This window comes from Carassius carassius, chromosome 27 (assembly GCF_963082965.1).
Source record: "Carassius carassius chromosome 27, fCarCar2.1, whole genome shotgun sequence".
Taxonomy (NCBI): Eukaryota; Metazoa; Chordata; class Actinopteri; order Cypriniformes; family Cyprinidae; genus Carassius; species Carassius carassius.
The window spans coordinates 2639320-2654054 of NC_081781.1; the positions used below are offsets into that span (position 1 = coordinate 2639320).

At 33.6% G+C, this 14735-nt stretch overlaps 2 protein-coding genes across 3 annotated transcripts in view; one reads left to right on the forward strand and one right to left on the reverse strand.

Moving 5' to 3' along the window:
* Nucleotides 1-48: 48 nt before the first annotated feature.
* On the reverse strand, nucleotides 49-11434 carry LOC132106442 (uncharacterized). The gene is made up of 5 exons (XM_059512119.1): nucleotides 11129-11434; nucleotides 6087-6266; nucleotides 3908-4231; nucleotides 1933-2081; nucleotides 49-914 (listed from the first exon to the last, which is right to left on the reverse strand). Exons 1-5 carry the CDS (start codon nucleotides 11199-11201, stop codon nucleotides 870-872), a joined length of 771 nt encoding a protein of 256 aa, XP_059368102.1. The 5' UTR covers nucleotides 11202-11434; the 3' UTR covers nucleotides 49-869.
* Nucleotides 11435-12217: 783 nt separating this feature from the next.
* The window catches only part of ipo13b (importin 13b), a 41956-nt gene continuing 39438 nt past the window's right edge, over nucleotides 12218-14735 (forward strand). The window contains exon 1 of one of the 2 annotated variants that reach the window (XR_009424139.1): nucleotides 12218-12617. Coding sequence is in view for 1 of the 2 variants with exons in the window: in XM_059512102.1 (XP_059368085.1) it covers nucleotides 12570-12617 (48 nt within the window). In the remaining variant the exon portion in view is untranslated. The remainder of the gene's footprint in view (nucleotides 12618-14735) is intronic. The other variant, XM_059512102.1, reaches the window with a different exon arrangement.

The following is a 14735-nucleotide window of genomic DNA, read 5'->3' on the forward strand; positions in this document are numbered from 1 at the left end:
TGTACTTTGTGTTTCTTTGTTTGTAAAAATGCAGCATTTCATCACTGAATAGGTGCCGTCAGATAAAAACATCACAATAATCCAGAAGTAATCCACACCACTCCAGTCCATCATTTAACATCTGGAGAAGCCAAACGCTGCATGTTTTTAAGAGACAAATCCAGTTTGTATAAGTGTTTAAACTCTTGCTTCAGGTCATAATAGGAGTCCATAATAATGTTTCCTCCAGTGAAAAAAAGTCCATCCTCTGTTGTCCTCTCAGAATCCACCAAAATATTTGTTTAAATCTGTATCTTATAAACGGTGCTTGGCCTGAGCAGATTTCTCTCCTTATTCAGATGAGATGACTTTCACACTGTAGAAAGCATTATTATAGATAGATGACTCTTATTTTAGTCAGAAGAAACATGTAAAAAAAATCTTAAAAATGGATTTGTTTCTAACAAACATGCATCTTTTCACTTCACAAGATGTTAACTGATGGACCAGAGTGGTGTGGATTATTGTGATGTTTTTATCAGCTGTTTGGACTCACATTCTGACGGCACCCATTCACTGCAAAGCATCCATTGGTGAGCAAGTGATGCAATGCATGAAACAAATGAACACATACAGCCAAAAACAGCTCCCTAATATCCCCGCAGCACACAATCCTTCCCAAACCTAAAGTGCAAGAAAACAACCCAGCGAACAGGAACTGACGGACACAGTGAATTTAACAACTAAAGTAGAATAAGATGCTACATTTAGTCCTGTAACAGAAACAACAGGAGTGTTTGTGCCTTTGTGAAGCTAATTTAATTGTGTCTGTGTTGTGTTGATCAAAGGATGTTGGGCTCTCTGAAGATGTCTGAGGAACATCTGGGTTTTCAGTAGCTGTACATGGAGAGAGGCGCGTCCTCCAGCATATCGTCCTGAAACACACACACATACACACACACGTCACTGAGGCTGTTCACACGACACAGTCATCTGTGAGCGACACTGTATGTGCATCAATGCCTAATTACTGATACATATAGGTTTAGTGTAAGTACTTAATGTTTAATTTATCACCATTAAGCTTTAGTGAGTTACATAGAATTTTTTATTGTTAAAATACCATTGTGTCGAAATAAAATTTCACATTTCCCCCCGGATACATGTATAAATTATAAACTCTATATATTAGGTCATATTTAATTGAGTGATATCACATAATCATAGTAAACAAGTTAAATAATTTAAAACTAATAACATTGCAATAAACATAAATTGATTTATACAGAATGCAAAAAAATAAGTCACATACATTTTTATTCTGAAATTAAAATATCTGTACTATTGTACTATTTACTACATGTACTATTTACTGTATATGTATATATGTGTTTATTTTTAAAATGCTTTTAAACTTTTTTTCATCCTGGAATTTTGAAGTGGAACTAAATGTTAAAAACGTAATATTTGCGGAAATCAGATGTGGCATACATTAATAATTACATTTAGCAATTAAAAAAAACAGCATTTGCATTAATTTCTGCATTATATAGAAATATTAACCACTTTCTTATTTAAATTACAATATTATGCATGTACTGTGTTTTTTTCCTCCCTTAAGTTTTAACTTCATTCATTTCTAATATATTTAAGGGAGTAACATCATAAGAATTATATATTTTTTTCAATTGATAGCATAGTAGTCCCTCTTCTGATTATGGCTGTATTGCCCTGTTAATGTGAGCCTAAAATGGGAAAATATAAGTCTGCAAAATAACCTATTTAAATAAAATCTTAAAATAGCAGATCATTTGCATAAAAGGCGATCTAAATGGTTTTCTGAGAATGATACTTTTCCTGTCAGCATCTGTCACATGGCTATTGCTTAGCAATGTGTTTTAGGTAGTATGTGTGTGGTTTTTATTCAGTGATTTGTGGAAAGCATAATCTCACCATGGGGAGATCCTGAAGTCTGCGAAACTCTGGGCCATCACTTGTGTTTCTGAATTTGAGGAATATGAGGACCGACACGATGGCAGCGACGATGACGAACGCCGACACCAGTCCAGCCAGCAGCGGGTCAGCGGACACTTTGCTATTGTCTAGAAGAACCACAGCATAGAAAGAGAGAGGCAATAACACTAGTGCACTTTCTGGAAGATGTGTAAATAGTGTGTGTTTGTGTGCTTGAGTGTTTCTGCAGTGACGTGAAAGCCTGGCGAATCCACAAAGATGCGTCTGTTCTCCGGTTGTGTCAGCGTGAAGACGTTCCTCTGCACATATAATGATGCTCTTGTTTTCTACATGCACCGATATCAGCCTCTCTGCAGTTTGACCTCTATTTATATCCACTTTATGAGGATTTGTTCTGCACACCATTATGGTAAACAAAAATGCAGATGTGTACTGTAAATGTTTTGTGTGCAGCTGCTCACAAAAGCGTCAACCAAATGAATAATCATCATGTGATGTCTGATATCGCAGCAATAAATCATGTCCACATTGAAACACTACAGGCTTTCTGGCAAAACCAGCAGCAGAGGTTTCCAGCAGAAAAGTCAAGCTTTTGTCCTCACGAACAGTCAACATCAGTCAGGACATAGTTACACAACCCTAATCTTGTGCTCCCCAATCAAAAATACAATAAAATAAATAAATCGATAAGGCTTGAGCTGTTTTATAATTGTAGACTGCTTTTTATGGTTCCAAATGAAGGCAACGTAATTATGCTGCCTTCTAAAATACCTCATTTTCACATCACTACAATCATTCATGGAGAAGGAAATCCCAGCATGCAATGCAACAAGATGAGTGGAAAAATAAAACAAAGATAACGAGAGTAATTAAATACAATATAAATACAGAATTTATAATGAAAAGTGCTGATAAACATGGTTTATTGAATACATTATTTGTAAGTGTATTTAAATATATCAAGTGTCATATGTATTTAATATTAAGAATTCATGTTAAAAAGTACTGATAAATATTGTTGATTAAATATATTTAAGCGTTTTTAAAATATAGTAAGTGTAATATATATTTAGTATTAGGAACTCATTAGAAATTCATATTGAAAAGCACTGATAGATACAGTTTATAATAATTAAATACATTATTTGTAAGTGTCTTTATATTTATTAAGTGTAATATAGTATTTAATATTAGGAATTTACACTGTAAAAATTTTTTGTAAAATATACGGTAAAAAAGCGGCAGCTGTGGTTGCCAGAATTATAATGTAAAAATAAGGTAACACCGTTTTTGGCTTAACAGTTTTACCTTAAATTTACAATTTAATACCGTAAAAATGAAACCTGTTAAATGGTTTACGGTAAATTCCCCTACTATATACGGTGAAAAACTGTATTTGACTTTACATGTAATTTTATGTATTATATTATATTTTACATATATACCAACTTATTGAAGTACTGAAATCCTTTTTTTTTTAAACATCAAATTCAAACTAAATTTTTCAGTTTACGGTTTTTCCCTGTAAAATTTGAACCATTTAACAGGTTTGTACTGTAGCATTTTCACAGTTTTTTACCGTTAAAAGCACAGTCATTTTTTATGGTGTAGAATTATACTGATAAATATAGTTTAATACATTATATTTAAGTATATGTAAATATATAAGGTGTTATATATATATATTTAGTATTAAGAATTCAGAATTCATACATAAAAGTACTGATAAGTAGAGTGTATTTAAATATAGTTTATATTTAATATAGTTTTATATTACATATATTTAATGTAATTATATATATATATATATATATATATATATATATATATAGTTATAGTTATTTTGAGTTTGAATATATTAAGTGTAAAACATAACATTTGGATATTATTTTATTTCCAGATGTATTTCTGACTGGAGAACAGGAAGGCTGTTTTAGCCTGTGTGATCACGTACCGTGGTCTGGGACGTTGAGAGCCGAGGGGGTGTCTGCGTGGGCTTTGGTCTGGACAGGACTGCTGCTCGCTGTCATCTCTGTGGTGGATCTCCGTCTGCTGCGAGCGCTCGATGACTCTGGAGCTCCGCTGGTTCCTGTGGTGGTGGATGTCGGGTGGAGCGTGCTGAAGTGGATGCTGCTTGTGGGCTCGTGGGTCGTTGATGGTGGGAGTGTGGTAGGTTTTACCGTGGTAACTGCTGTCTCATTTATCACAGGTGACACATCAGAGACGTTTCGACTGTCTGTGACGTTCTCGGTCGGGGCAGATGAGTTCACCAACATTACTAGAGATGAAATAAATACGAGCGAGTTAAATCACCAAACAAAGTGTGCGCTCGCTCAGATCTGATTGCAACTTCCAAGAAAAAAAGGTGCACAATTCTAATAATTTGTGATTTATTTGATTAAAAATAAACCTCACCAAAGCTGCATTTGTTATATAAATATAAATATAATGAAATATATCAAAACTGAATTTCCAGCATCATTACTTCAGTGTCACATGATCTTCAGAAATCATTCTAATATGCTGATTTACTTATTTTCAGTGTTGAAAACAGCTTTGTATGTTTGTGTAAACATTGATTTTTTTTTTCTGGATTCTTGAATGTCTAGAAAGCTCAGCATTTGTTTGAAATCTTTTGTAACATTGTAAGTGTTTTTACTGTCATTTTTGATCAATTTAATGCATATTTAATATAGAATATACAATTTTAATTCACTCAACATTTTGGTTATCAAGTGCATATGCATATTAAATAAGTGTCAGTGCATGTGAGACGTGTGTGTGTGTGTATGTGAACAACACTGAGCTCTGTGTGTGTGTGTGTGTGTGTGTGTGTGTGTGAGGATTCAAACTCTCTCACTCTCAAGTCAGATCTCACACTGCATTTACTCACTGTCTCTCTTTATGTCACTTCACATGGCTGTCGTAGTTCAGAGCCACTGGTTGTTGTCTAAATGATCTGTTCTGTCAGGTCGGGTGCTAGTTAAGTGTCTTCTGGAAGAATTCACCCAGTGAATTCACTCTCATGTTGTTCTAAACCTGTTGAAATCGTTCTTTTCTTCAGGTTTTGATTATGAAGCAGCAGAAATGTGATTTGAGAGTTTTCAGCCAAGGATGACTTATAGATATTGGTGTGTTCTGACATCTACATGTTTTTAGATTCAATATTCCTCTAGTTTGAAATTAGTAGAAAATATGCGCAGATGGAGTGTTATTCTATATTATTATTATTTATATAGTATTTATTCATATTTTTATGTGCTGTCAAATGATTAATTTCATCCAAAATAAAGGTTTTTGTTTGCATAATGTGTACTGTGTGTGTTTATTATGTATATATAAATACACACACATGCATTTATATATTTAAGGAAAATATTTTATATTTGTATATTAAATATATTTATATATAATATAAATAATATAAATATATACATGTAAATATTTTCAAAATATATACTGTATGTGTGTGTATTTATATATATATATATATATATATATATATATATATATATATATATATATATATATATATATATATATATAATAAATATACACAGTACACACACATGTATTATCATAAACAAAAACTTTTTTTTGGATGTGATTAATCGTGATTAATTGTTTGGCAGCACTTGATATATATATATATATATATATATATATATATATATATATATATATATATATATATATATATATATATATATAATTGTATAGAATTTAAGCATTATTTTAATTACTAAAAATGTTTATATATATATAAAGTTTATTTAAAATAGAGCTCATGCATCTTATTTTTTTGCTAAATCTGAGGTGCATGAGCTCAGATGAACCAATCAGTCAGTTCCATGACGAAAAACAAATCATGTTCAAAAAGATTTGGTAATATTATAGCATAACGAGAGTTTTAAAAGGCCAGTCATTCTTGACTGGGAACACCAAATTAGGTAAAGAATTTTCAGCACAGCACAAAATGTTAAAGAAATGTCTAGAACTGATTCGTTCAGAGACCCAGTGACTAGTGCTTCTTCATATGCACTCATTGAAGCAGTGTAGGAACTTGTGTAAAGCATCAGACTGGGGTTTGAAGTCTCTATCAATCTCAGATGAAAAGGCTGTAAATGTTGTACCTGTAGTTGTGTCTGTGTGCGGCGTGGGCTCAGTGCTTTTGGTGATGTTACTGGAGGACTGCGTCTGATCGCTGCCGGGGCTCGAGGTCATGCTGACTTCAGTCACGCCGTTTCTTCTCTTCACAGAGCTGTGAGATGATGAAGACACGTCAGCCGCAGATGACACGCAGAGATAATCACCTAAAGATGAGAGGAGAACCAGGACAGAGATCATATATGTGACTCTGGAGGACAAAACCAGTCTTAAGATGCTGGGGTATAAAAAACAAACACTGTATGGCTCAAAATTATCGATTTTTCTTTTATGCCAAAAATCCTTAGGATATTAAGTGAAGATCATGTTCCATGAAGATTTTGTAAATTTCCTCCCGTAAATATATCAAAAATTATTTTTTTGTTTAGTAATATGCATTGCTAAGAATTCATTTGGACAAATTTAAAGGTGATTTTCCTGAATATTTAGATTTTTTTGCACTCTCAGATTTTCAAATAGTTGTATCTTGGCCATTTTCGAAAAATTGACACTTAAGACCAGTTTTTTTGTGGTCCAGGGTCATATATGAATAAGATCTAGGAATACATTTGGCCTTGTAACTTAAATTATTCAAAGTTATCTGCATATTTGAATGAAAATGTGTATTATCATGAATTAAAAATGAGAGAATGTCTCTGCCAAATCTGGATCCAACAGAGGATGTTTAAACGGAGCTCTGTGCTGTCTTCAGTTATATGTGATGAAACAAGAGAAGTGTTAATAATTAATTCAATCATTTAATTAAGCAACATTGGCATGTGTTTCTGTTTGTCTGACAAATAATAGATGTGTTGAAGAATCCTGTCATTATTTGTGCAGTTTTCTTTTGGTTTGTGTTACAGATATTAACGATACTTCAAATCACATGATTTGAGAAAAGAACTCGGCTTGCACTGAAGGAGAGAACTGAGGAGTCTGGGGTTGGTACATTTTTTTTTAATGTTTTTAAAAAGACGACTTTTATGCTCACCAAGGCTGCAATTATAAAAAAAAAAATACAGTAAAAACAGTAATACTGTGAAATATTATTACAATGTAAAATAACTGTTTTCTACTTGAATAAATTGTAAAAAGTAATTTATTTCTGTGATGCGAAGCTGAATTTTCATTATTATTCCTCCAGTCTTCAGTATCATATAATCCTTCAGAAATCATTCTGATGTGCTGATTAGCTGCTCACAAAACATTTCTGCATATTATTAATGCTGAAAACAGTTAACAATTATAGACATTATTATTATTTGGGTTCTTTTCTACATGCCCACATTACAGTATAATAAGGAAGAGAATATTTCAAAGGTTTGACAGGTTTGGCTTTGTCCTAATTATTTGCTCAGTGTCTATATTAGTCTGTCTTCTGTTAATAGATGCATTTCTTATCAGTTTTCATTCTATTTTCCTCTTCTGATAGAGTTCTGGTCTTTAAGTTAATTTTCCTGAAAGTCTCTCTCTGTCTCTTTATACAGATGTGTTTTGATTAATATTGCCCATAATTAGCAGCTTTGTTTAACCATATTGATTAGGCAGATATTGGAATAAAATAATATAATACACTACATTAAAAAAAAAAAATTCTATGTCAGGTTTCAAATGTTAACAGACTTTTCTAATATTTGTTGTAAATAATATACATAAAAGTTTATATAAGTATAGAAACATTAGATGGAAAAACTTTTTTGAAGTGCTCAGTTTACTAAAAAATAATTTAAATCGAAAAAAAGGTCAATCAAAATATGAAACAATTGTATAATAGTACATAAATTATAATAATATATGCTACTTCATAAAAATGCTACTTTCATTGTAAATCTGATTTCACAGAGTAGTGTGCATTAAATTTTGTAAGTTATGTGAGCAATGCTAGCATGTTATGAATAGTTGCCAGAGCACTGTTATGGACACATTCACTATATCATATGATGTTGGCAATTATGATCTGACTCAAGAGACTTCCTGAAGTATTGAGCTATTATAGGATGCCTAATCTCTCTCCTGCTCTTGTGTTTGTGGGTCGTTACCCAGAATCCTTAGGGAGGTTTGTTGAGGGTTTTGCGCACCACACCCTGCCACTTCACAAGAGTTCTTTTGGCTGCGCTCCTCAATAACGGCCCTGTTCTGAGCTACTGCCGCAGCATGTCACAAACCCCACCAAACCCACACACATGGGGAAAATACCAGTCCAGAGGATATTTTGGGAGGCTGATTCATTGCCTGATTCAGCAGTTTTCAGTTCTTGGGAAAGAAACATCAATTCAAGCATGAAAATGGTCTGAGCATTAATGAATAGAACAGATATATAACGATTCTTCATAAAGACATGTCTCAGTCTTTGGGCTTTCAATACTAACTAATACTCAGATTTTCACCCAACCTTTGTGCTATTTTTCCTCTCTCTCTCTCTCCCTTTAGTTGGTCTGTTTATTTGCCTCAAGACACACTTCTTCCTGTGTGTGACCTACAGCTCATTATATAAGAGGACTGCGCAGCATTGCACACGACTTCGTTTTATTAACTTCAGACCTCTTTAAAGGAACATTTACTAGTTCAATAAAAGAGTAGTTCACCCAAAATTAGAAATTTGCTCACACTCAGGCAATCCAAAATAGTTTCTTCATGGGAACGGATTTGGAGTAATTCAGCATTCCATCCCTTCCTCTGCAGTGAATGGGTGCTGTCAGAATAAGAGTCTAAACTGATGATAAAAACATCACAATCATCCACAAGTAATTGGACTCATTCTGACGGCACCCATTCACTGCAGAGGATCCATTGGTGAGCAAGTGATTTAATGCTACAGTTGCTTCAAATCTGTTTAGATGAAGAAACAAACACAGCTACATCTTAGATGACTGAGAGTGAGCATATTATATTTTTATTTGTGGGTTAACTGCTCCTTTAAATTCTACATTATGTCCATTAATGCTGAAGTACTCACCAAAAAATGTAAATTGCTAAGACACTTATAATGGAAGCAAACACAGCCAGTTGATGTTTCATAAGAATGTTTATTCTTAAAGTGCTTGAATTCATTCTTCAAAGAAATTTTTTTATTTGAGCCATAATATCATCTAAATCATTTCCAGCTTCCAGTTATTCTTCACTGACGTAGTTCCTGTTTGGATCCTTAAGTCATGCGTCATTTACCATGATTACATGCTTGTAGCTTTGGACCTACTGGATGTAATGAAATGTTTTAGTCTTGTAATGTTCACTGTTTCCTTTTGTACTTTCATTTAAAATGTGTGTCTTAATTTAGATGCAAAAGTCAAAATGATTTCCCACAGTAATGGACATAACGCCAGAAATGCTGCACAGGAAGATTCCTTTAAAAATGTGACTTAGAAGCAACAATCTGATGCATTGAAATAACCTCTCAAAATAGCAACTTAAACTCTTTTGAAAGAAAATTGGTGTACAGTGAAGAAAATTTGAGGGTGAAAGCAGTTTCACTTAAATGTAAAAACATACTTAGTCTTAGTTTTATTTAGACATTAAATTTTTTTTTTACAGCTTATAATGATACTTGACTTTGTGGCAAACACCACTAGTGATTTTCACCCAGTATGTTTCTCACTATGTTTTTCACATCTTCTTGCAGGTTTTCACACCTCTCATCTATCTGTAAATCTCATCTTTATGCAAAGCTTTTGCTTGATATGAAACTGTGTCTGTGGAGTTCATAACTGCGAGTACACTATAAAAAATATATATATTGAAGGTTATTGGAGTACATTTTACAAGATACAAAATTTTATGTTTAATCAAATGTGTTGTTTCCATTTTTTTCTAATTATCTGTGAAATTTACCAGCAGTAATTATTATTATTTTTTTTTTATTATTAAATCATTTAATGCATTAATTTAAAGGGTTATCTGGAAATATATTAGAAGAGCAGCAAGACAATTCTTTTCTTTTTGGAATATAGTGCACTGTGAATTGTGCAAAATAAGAACATGCAGGACTTAAAAGTATACAGGGTTTTTCAAAGTGTTTTGTACGAGATATAAAAATAGGAGCGTTAAAAAACTTCCCAGATGAAAGTGAGAGGAACAGGACGTCAGAATGCAAAGATGACAAGCAACAGAAATGCTCTAAAAATACCACATGATTGTGTCCTGAACAATCTTGCTCTCGCTCAGTCAAATTCAGAGGGCTGTACAGCCCGTTCTTAACTTCACAAAAGCAGGCCTTGCAGAATAAAATTTAAATATGGTAAAAATACACCACTGCATGACTCCTAATTACAAACACTGGCTCAGAAATGAAAGCATTCTGGGATCGAGAGACAGTAAGTGTGGTTTGAAAGCATTCCCATTATGCTCTCTGTGCCAGTGCTGCTGGGACACAGAGATGAATATCTTGCATTTCCACCCTCATATGAGCATAAACGTGTGTGTAAGCATGTTTCATGCATGTTCTTTAAATCAGAATTGAATATTAGTGAGCTGCTCATAATGTAATCTTTTACAGTTTTGAACACAAAGCTGAATATAAGTAGGCTGCAAAATCTTAACCTGTTTCATATAAAATGCAAACGTCTATTACATCACTCATAAATGTAAAACGAGCTTATGTTTGTGTTTATACGATTAGTCTTCTCCAGTATCCACTTTTAGGCTCTGGTTGGAGTTCAGCATGAGAATAGTGGCTCTTCACCGCAAGATACATACAAGGAAGGCTCTGTCTCGAAACATAGTGAGCTCCCTACCTAGAAAGCATTTTCGAGTATCCTCAGTACATTAAGCAGTTTTTGGGCATCCATAAAGTCCTGAAAGACGAATCTGCACTCCTAAACATCATTTCTAAAGTAATAAATATGGTGCCTAGGTAGTTAGTTCGCTAGGTTTTGAGACACAGCCATTGTTAGATTGCGCAGGATACGCGTGGCAGCAGAAACAAACTAATATAGTGTCTTAAAACCTGACAAATACATTTCAAAAGGGCTATTAGGCCTAATTCTGTTTGACTTCTAGATAGATAGATATATAGATGATAAAGATTTTTTACCTGTAATGAGAGAACAGTAGTAGAGCACCATCGCACAAAACGCAACATTTCCACATCTGCCCATATCCTTCATATGACAAAAGATGTCAACTAATTTCGGCCTAAAATAAAGCTAAAATAGTCCTATCGTTATTTCTTTCTTCAGACGTAAAAACCGACACAACAGTCCATGTGTCTTTAACAAACGCCTCTGGATCGACGGACGGAGATGAAGTTAGATGCCAGTGTGTTTTTAACAGCGTGGATGATCAAAAGTGTCTGGAAGAGTTCATTCACAGCGGACCCAAAGAGTTGAGATCCCTGCGCGCTCCCTTCGAAGCGGTGGGCGGGGCCACAGCTGGATTGAGCGTCTCGAGACCTTGATTTTTCTTATTTATTTATTTAATTATTTTATTTTTGTACAAAGCTTATAGAGATGCAATGCATGTGCTTTGGATGAGTGTGTGTATTATGCAAAAAATATAAATTTCTAAATTTACTTTAAGACAGTAATTCTTATGTTGAAATCAATTATTATGTTTTCTTCATGTTTTGTTTTACATATATATATATATATATATATATATATGTATGTATATATTTACAAAAACAATATAAACAAATATAAATACAAATGATAATATAAACAAAACGTATAAAATAGACTTACTGGTCTATCCATGCAAAATTTCAAAAGTACCACCAAGAGTCGCTGTGACGCCGCATATGAACAACATTTATTTGAGAAAGAAAACGACATTACCCATAGTGCAGCGCGAAGGATCGCTAGCTGGGGCCTTTCAAATTTAGCCTGATTAAAAAATAACGCACATTAAAGTAATGTGATCCAATTGTCACATGAAAGCAGCACGATTTTGCAGTTTTAAAACGGGTGAAGCCCTTAATATCAGAAATCAGACCCGAGCTCTAATGAAACAATTAATTTGATAAAAGGAAAAGTCACATAAACGCATTCAATCAACACAGCAAATTCACCATTTAAGTATCCATGTTTTTTAACACATACATATAAAATAATAATACTGAAACATATTTTAACTGGAAATAGTTTTTTTTCTGTTTTTCGTGAAGGCAGAACGTTGGGCACGCGCAGCGCGTGTCGAATCATCGATTCATCGTCAGACCGACAAGAACCGGAGACGGAAGACATATACACACCGGATCACCGAGACCCGCGGACAGTTATTTGTGACATATGGTCATATTTATCGGTCATCTGAGATACGAAAGGGGTTTATATCATGAGTGAAATATGAGATCGAGAGACATGAGCTCGCGCGCACCGGCCTGATCGCGCGCCGGGCCAATTCAAAATTCACCTCAGAGATTAATCAGCGGTTATTATTACAATCATATTAGTCAGCAGTATTATTATAAGTCGTTAGGCAATAGATTGTGGTCAAGAGAGCGACAGGAGGTGTGTGTTACAGTAAAAACAGCGATGGATCCGGACACAGCCACAGACTTCACCGTGGAAAACGTGGAAAAGGTAAATATGTACATATTTATTAAATAATGTTATTTAATGTTCATTTACTCTTTGATAAATCATACAAATATTTTTGTTGTAAGTTGAGATTATTTTTTTGTCATTTATTAATTATATACACTATATTATATACACGTATATACTATTTTAAGTCCATTATTTTGTTATTATATATATATAATACTATTTTAAGTCCATTATTTTGTTAAAATATAACCTAATTTATTAGATTCTTTTTGCTATAATGAATCTGTATTTTTTTAAACCATTATAAATCAAAGCAGTTCTGCCATGATAAATTATATCTGTATAAAAAAGGGTTATGGGGTTAAATATGCTTAATTGTCATGAAAACAGTGTCACAAGGCACAAAATATTATTTAATAGTCCTAAAAAAAACGTATTTTCCATAATCAGCATATCATTTCTCATGACTCTTTTTAAAGCAGTGGTGAAATATGTCTGGGGTCTTGACCGTTTTTGTGAGATTGACCATGTATTTGCTTTAGCATCGTTACAAAATTGTGATGTTTTAGTTGTTCTCTCTTTATTAGCTCTCTGTTTTCGACTGCTTTATTTTCTGGCCAATGTCTGTTAGTTTTATGGCTCTGTCATTTTTGAGGGTAATTTTATCTGTGTATGATTGTAATGCAGCTGATCTCTCATGATCAGGTTACAGATTTGAAACTGGTGTTCAACGTTAGATTGGATTAGAGTAAAGAGAGTGATATTGAGGCATCCATGAGGATGAGGAGCGGAGAGAGGGTGGTGTCCCGTCCGTCTCATCTCTGCCGGCCGGAGGGTTTCTCATCTTTATCCCAAACACTTTGGTCTGCTCATGTGACACACTCATTATTATTATTATTATAATAGCTTTTGATCTTGTTAACAGCAAACGTGGTGTGTCAGTAATGTATCAGTAATTTCATTTTAATGTAATGAACTCGATTGCTGCTGAAAATAATTTCAAATCGTCCCTCAGTTTGTGTTTACAGTAATGCATGTAGTGTAAGACATTCGGGAGTGTTCATCAGCACTTATGTTAATTCTTCAATTTAATATGTTAAGATCAATGTCAGCCGTGTCCTTTTGTTAGTGTATCACATTGCAATTGACAAAAAAACTAAATGCATTTTTTTATGTTTTTGAAATTAGTCTCTTATGTACACAAAAACTGCTTTTATTTGAATAAAAATATTTAAATATTATTAAAACATAAAATAACCTTTTTCTGATTGAATGTATTTTAAAATGTAATTTATTCCTATGCTCAAAGCTGAATATTCAGCACCATTGCTCCAGTCTTCACACGATCCTTCAGAAATGATGCTGATTTGCTGTTCAACGTACATTGTACATGTACAAACCAGTTTTATATATATATATTTTTGGAAACTGTTATTTACTGCCATTCAGAAGTTAACATTCAAAATGTTAGTCAGATGTGACAGTAAAGACATTTATAATGTTACAAAAGATTTTGATTTAAAACAAGCTTTTAAACTTTCTATTCATCAAAGAATCCTGAAAAAAAGAATCATCCAAAAGAAAATGACGTTTTCAACATTAATAATAATAAGGATCATTTATAATAATTGAGCGAAAATATATATCTGCATATTAGAATAATTTCTGAAGGATCATGTGACACCGAAGAGACTTGGATGAATCATCTCTTCAGCTTTGAGATCCTAAAAAGGTGAGCTGATTACTTTAACTCTGTTTCAGATAGAAGGTCAAAAATACATTTTCTCGGCCGTTCTTTCACGCTCGTTCTCTCAGCAGCAGACGCGGCAAACAGAGGTCGCTGTGTGCGTTATTGTGTATTGTTCTGGGCCGTGTGATGGTCAGGCGCATCCGTCTGCAGAGGAATACAATAAAACCACTTTTAAATATCCTGGTTAGATATCCAAGCTGACAAATATGAGAAATGCTCATGTCAGTCATGCACAAAACAATTCAGATTGAGTGATTTGTTGCTCGTGGATAACCAGGACTTGTATTTGCTGGAGAGGTTCATTTTTAGATGCAGCGAGATGCTTGACTTTAGAGGTTTTTAATGTGAATGTGTGTGATTATTCACCGAGGGATTCTGGAGTGTGTGTGTGTGTGTTAGGG

Coding starts and splice junctions, on each gene's coding strand:
- LOC132106442 (XM_059512119.1), bottom strand. CDS start 11,201: ATGAAGGATATGGGCAGATGTGGAAATGTTGCGTTTTGTGCGATGGTG. Junction 4,232..6,086: donor GCACACAGACACAACTACAG/GTACAACATTTA, acceptor TTTCATCTCTAG/TAATGTTGGTGAACTCATCT. Junction 2,082..3,907: donor TCTCAACGTCCCAGACCACG/GTACGTGATCAC, acceptor TGGTTCTTCTAG/ACAATAGCAAAGTGTCCGCT.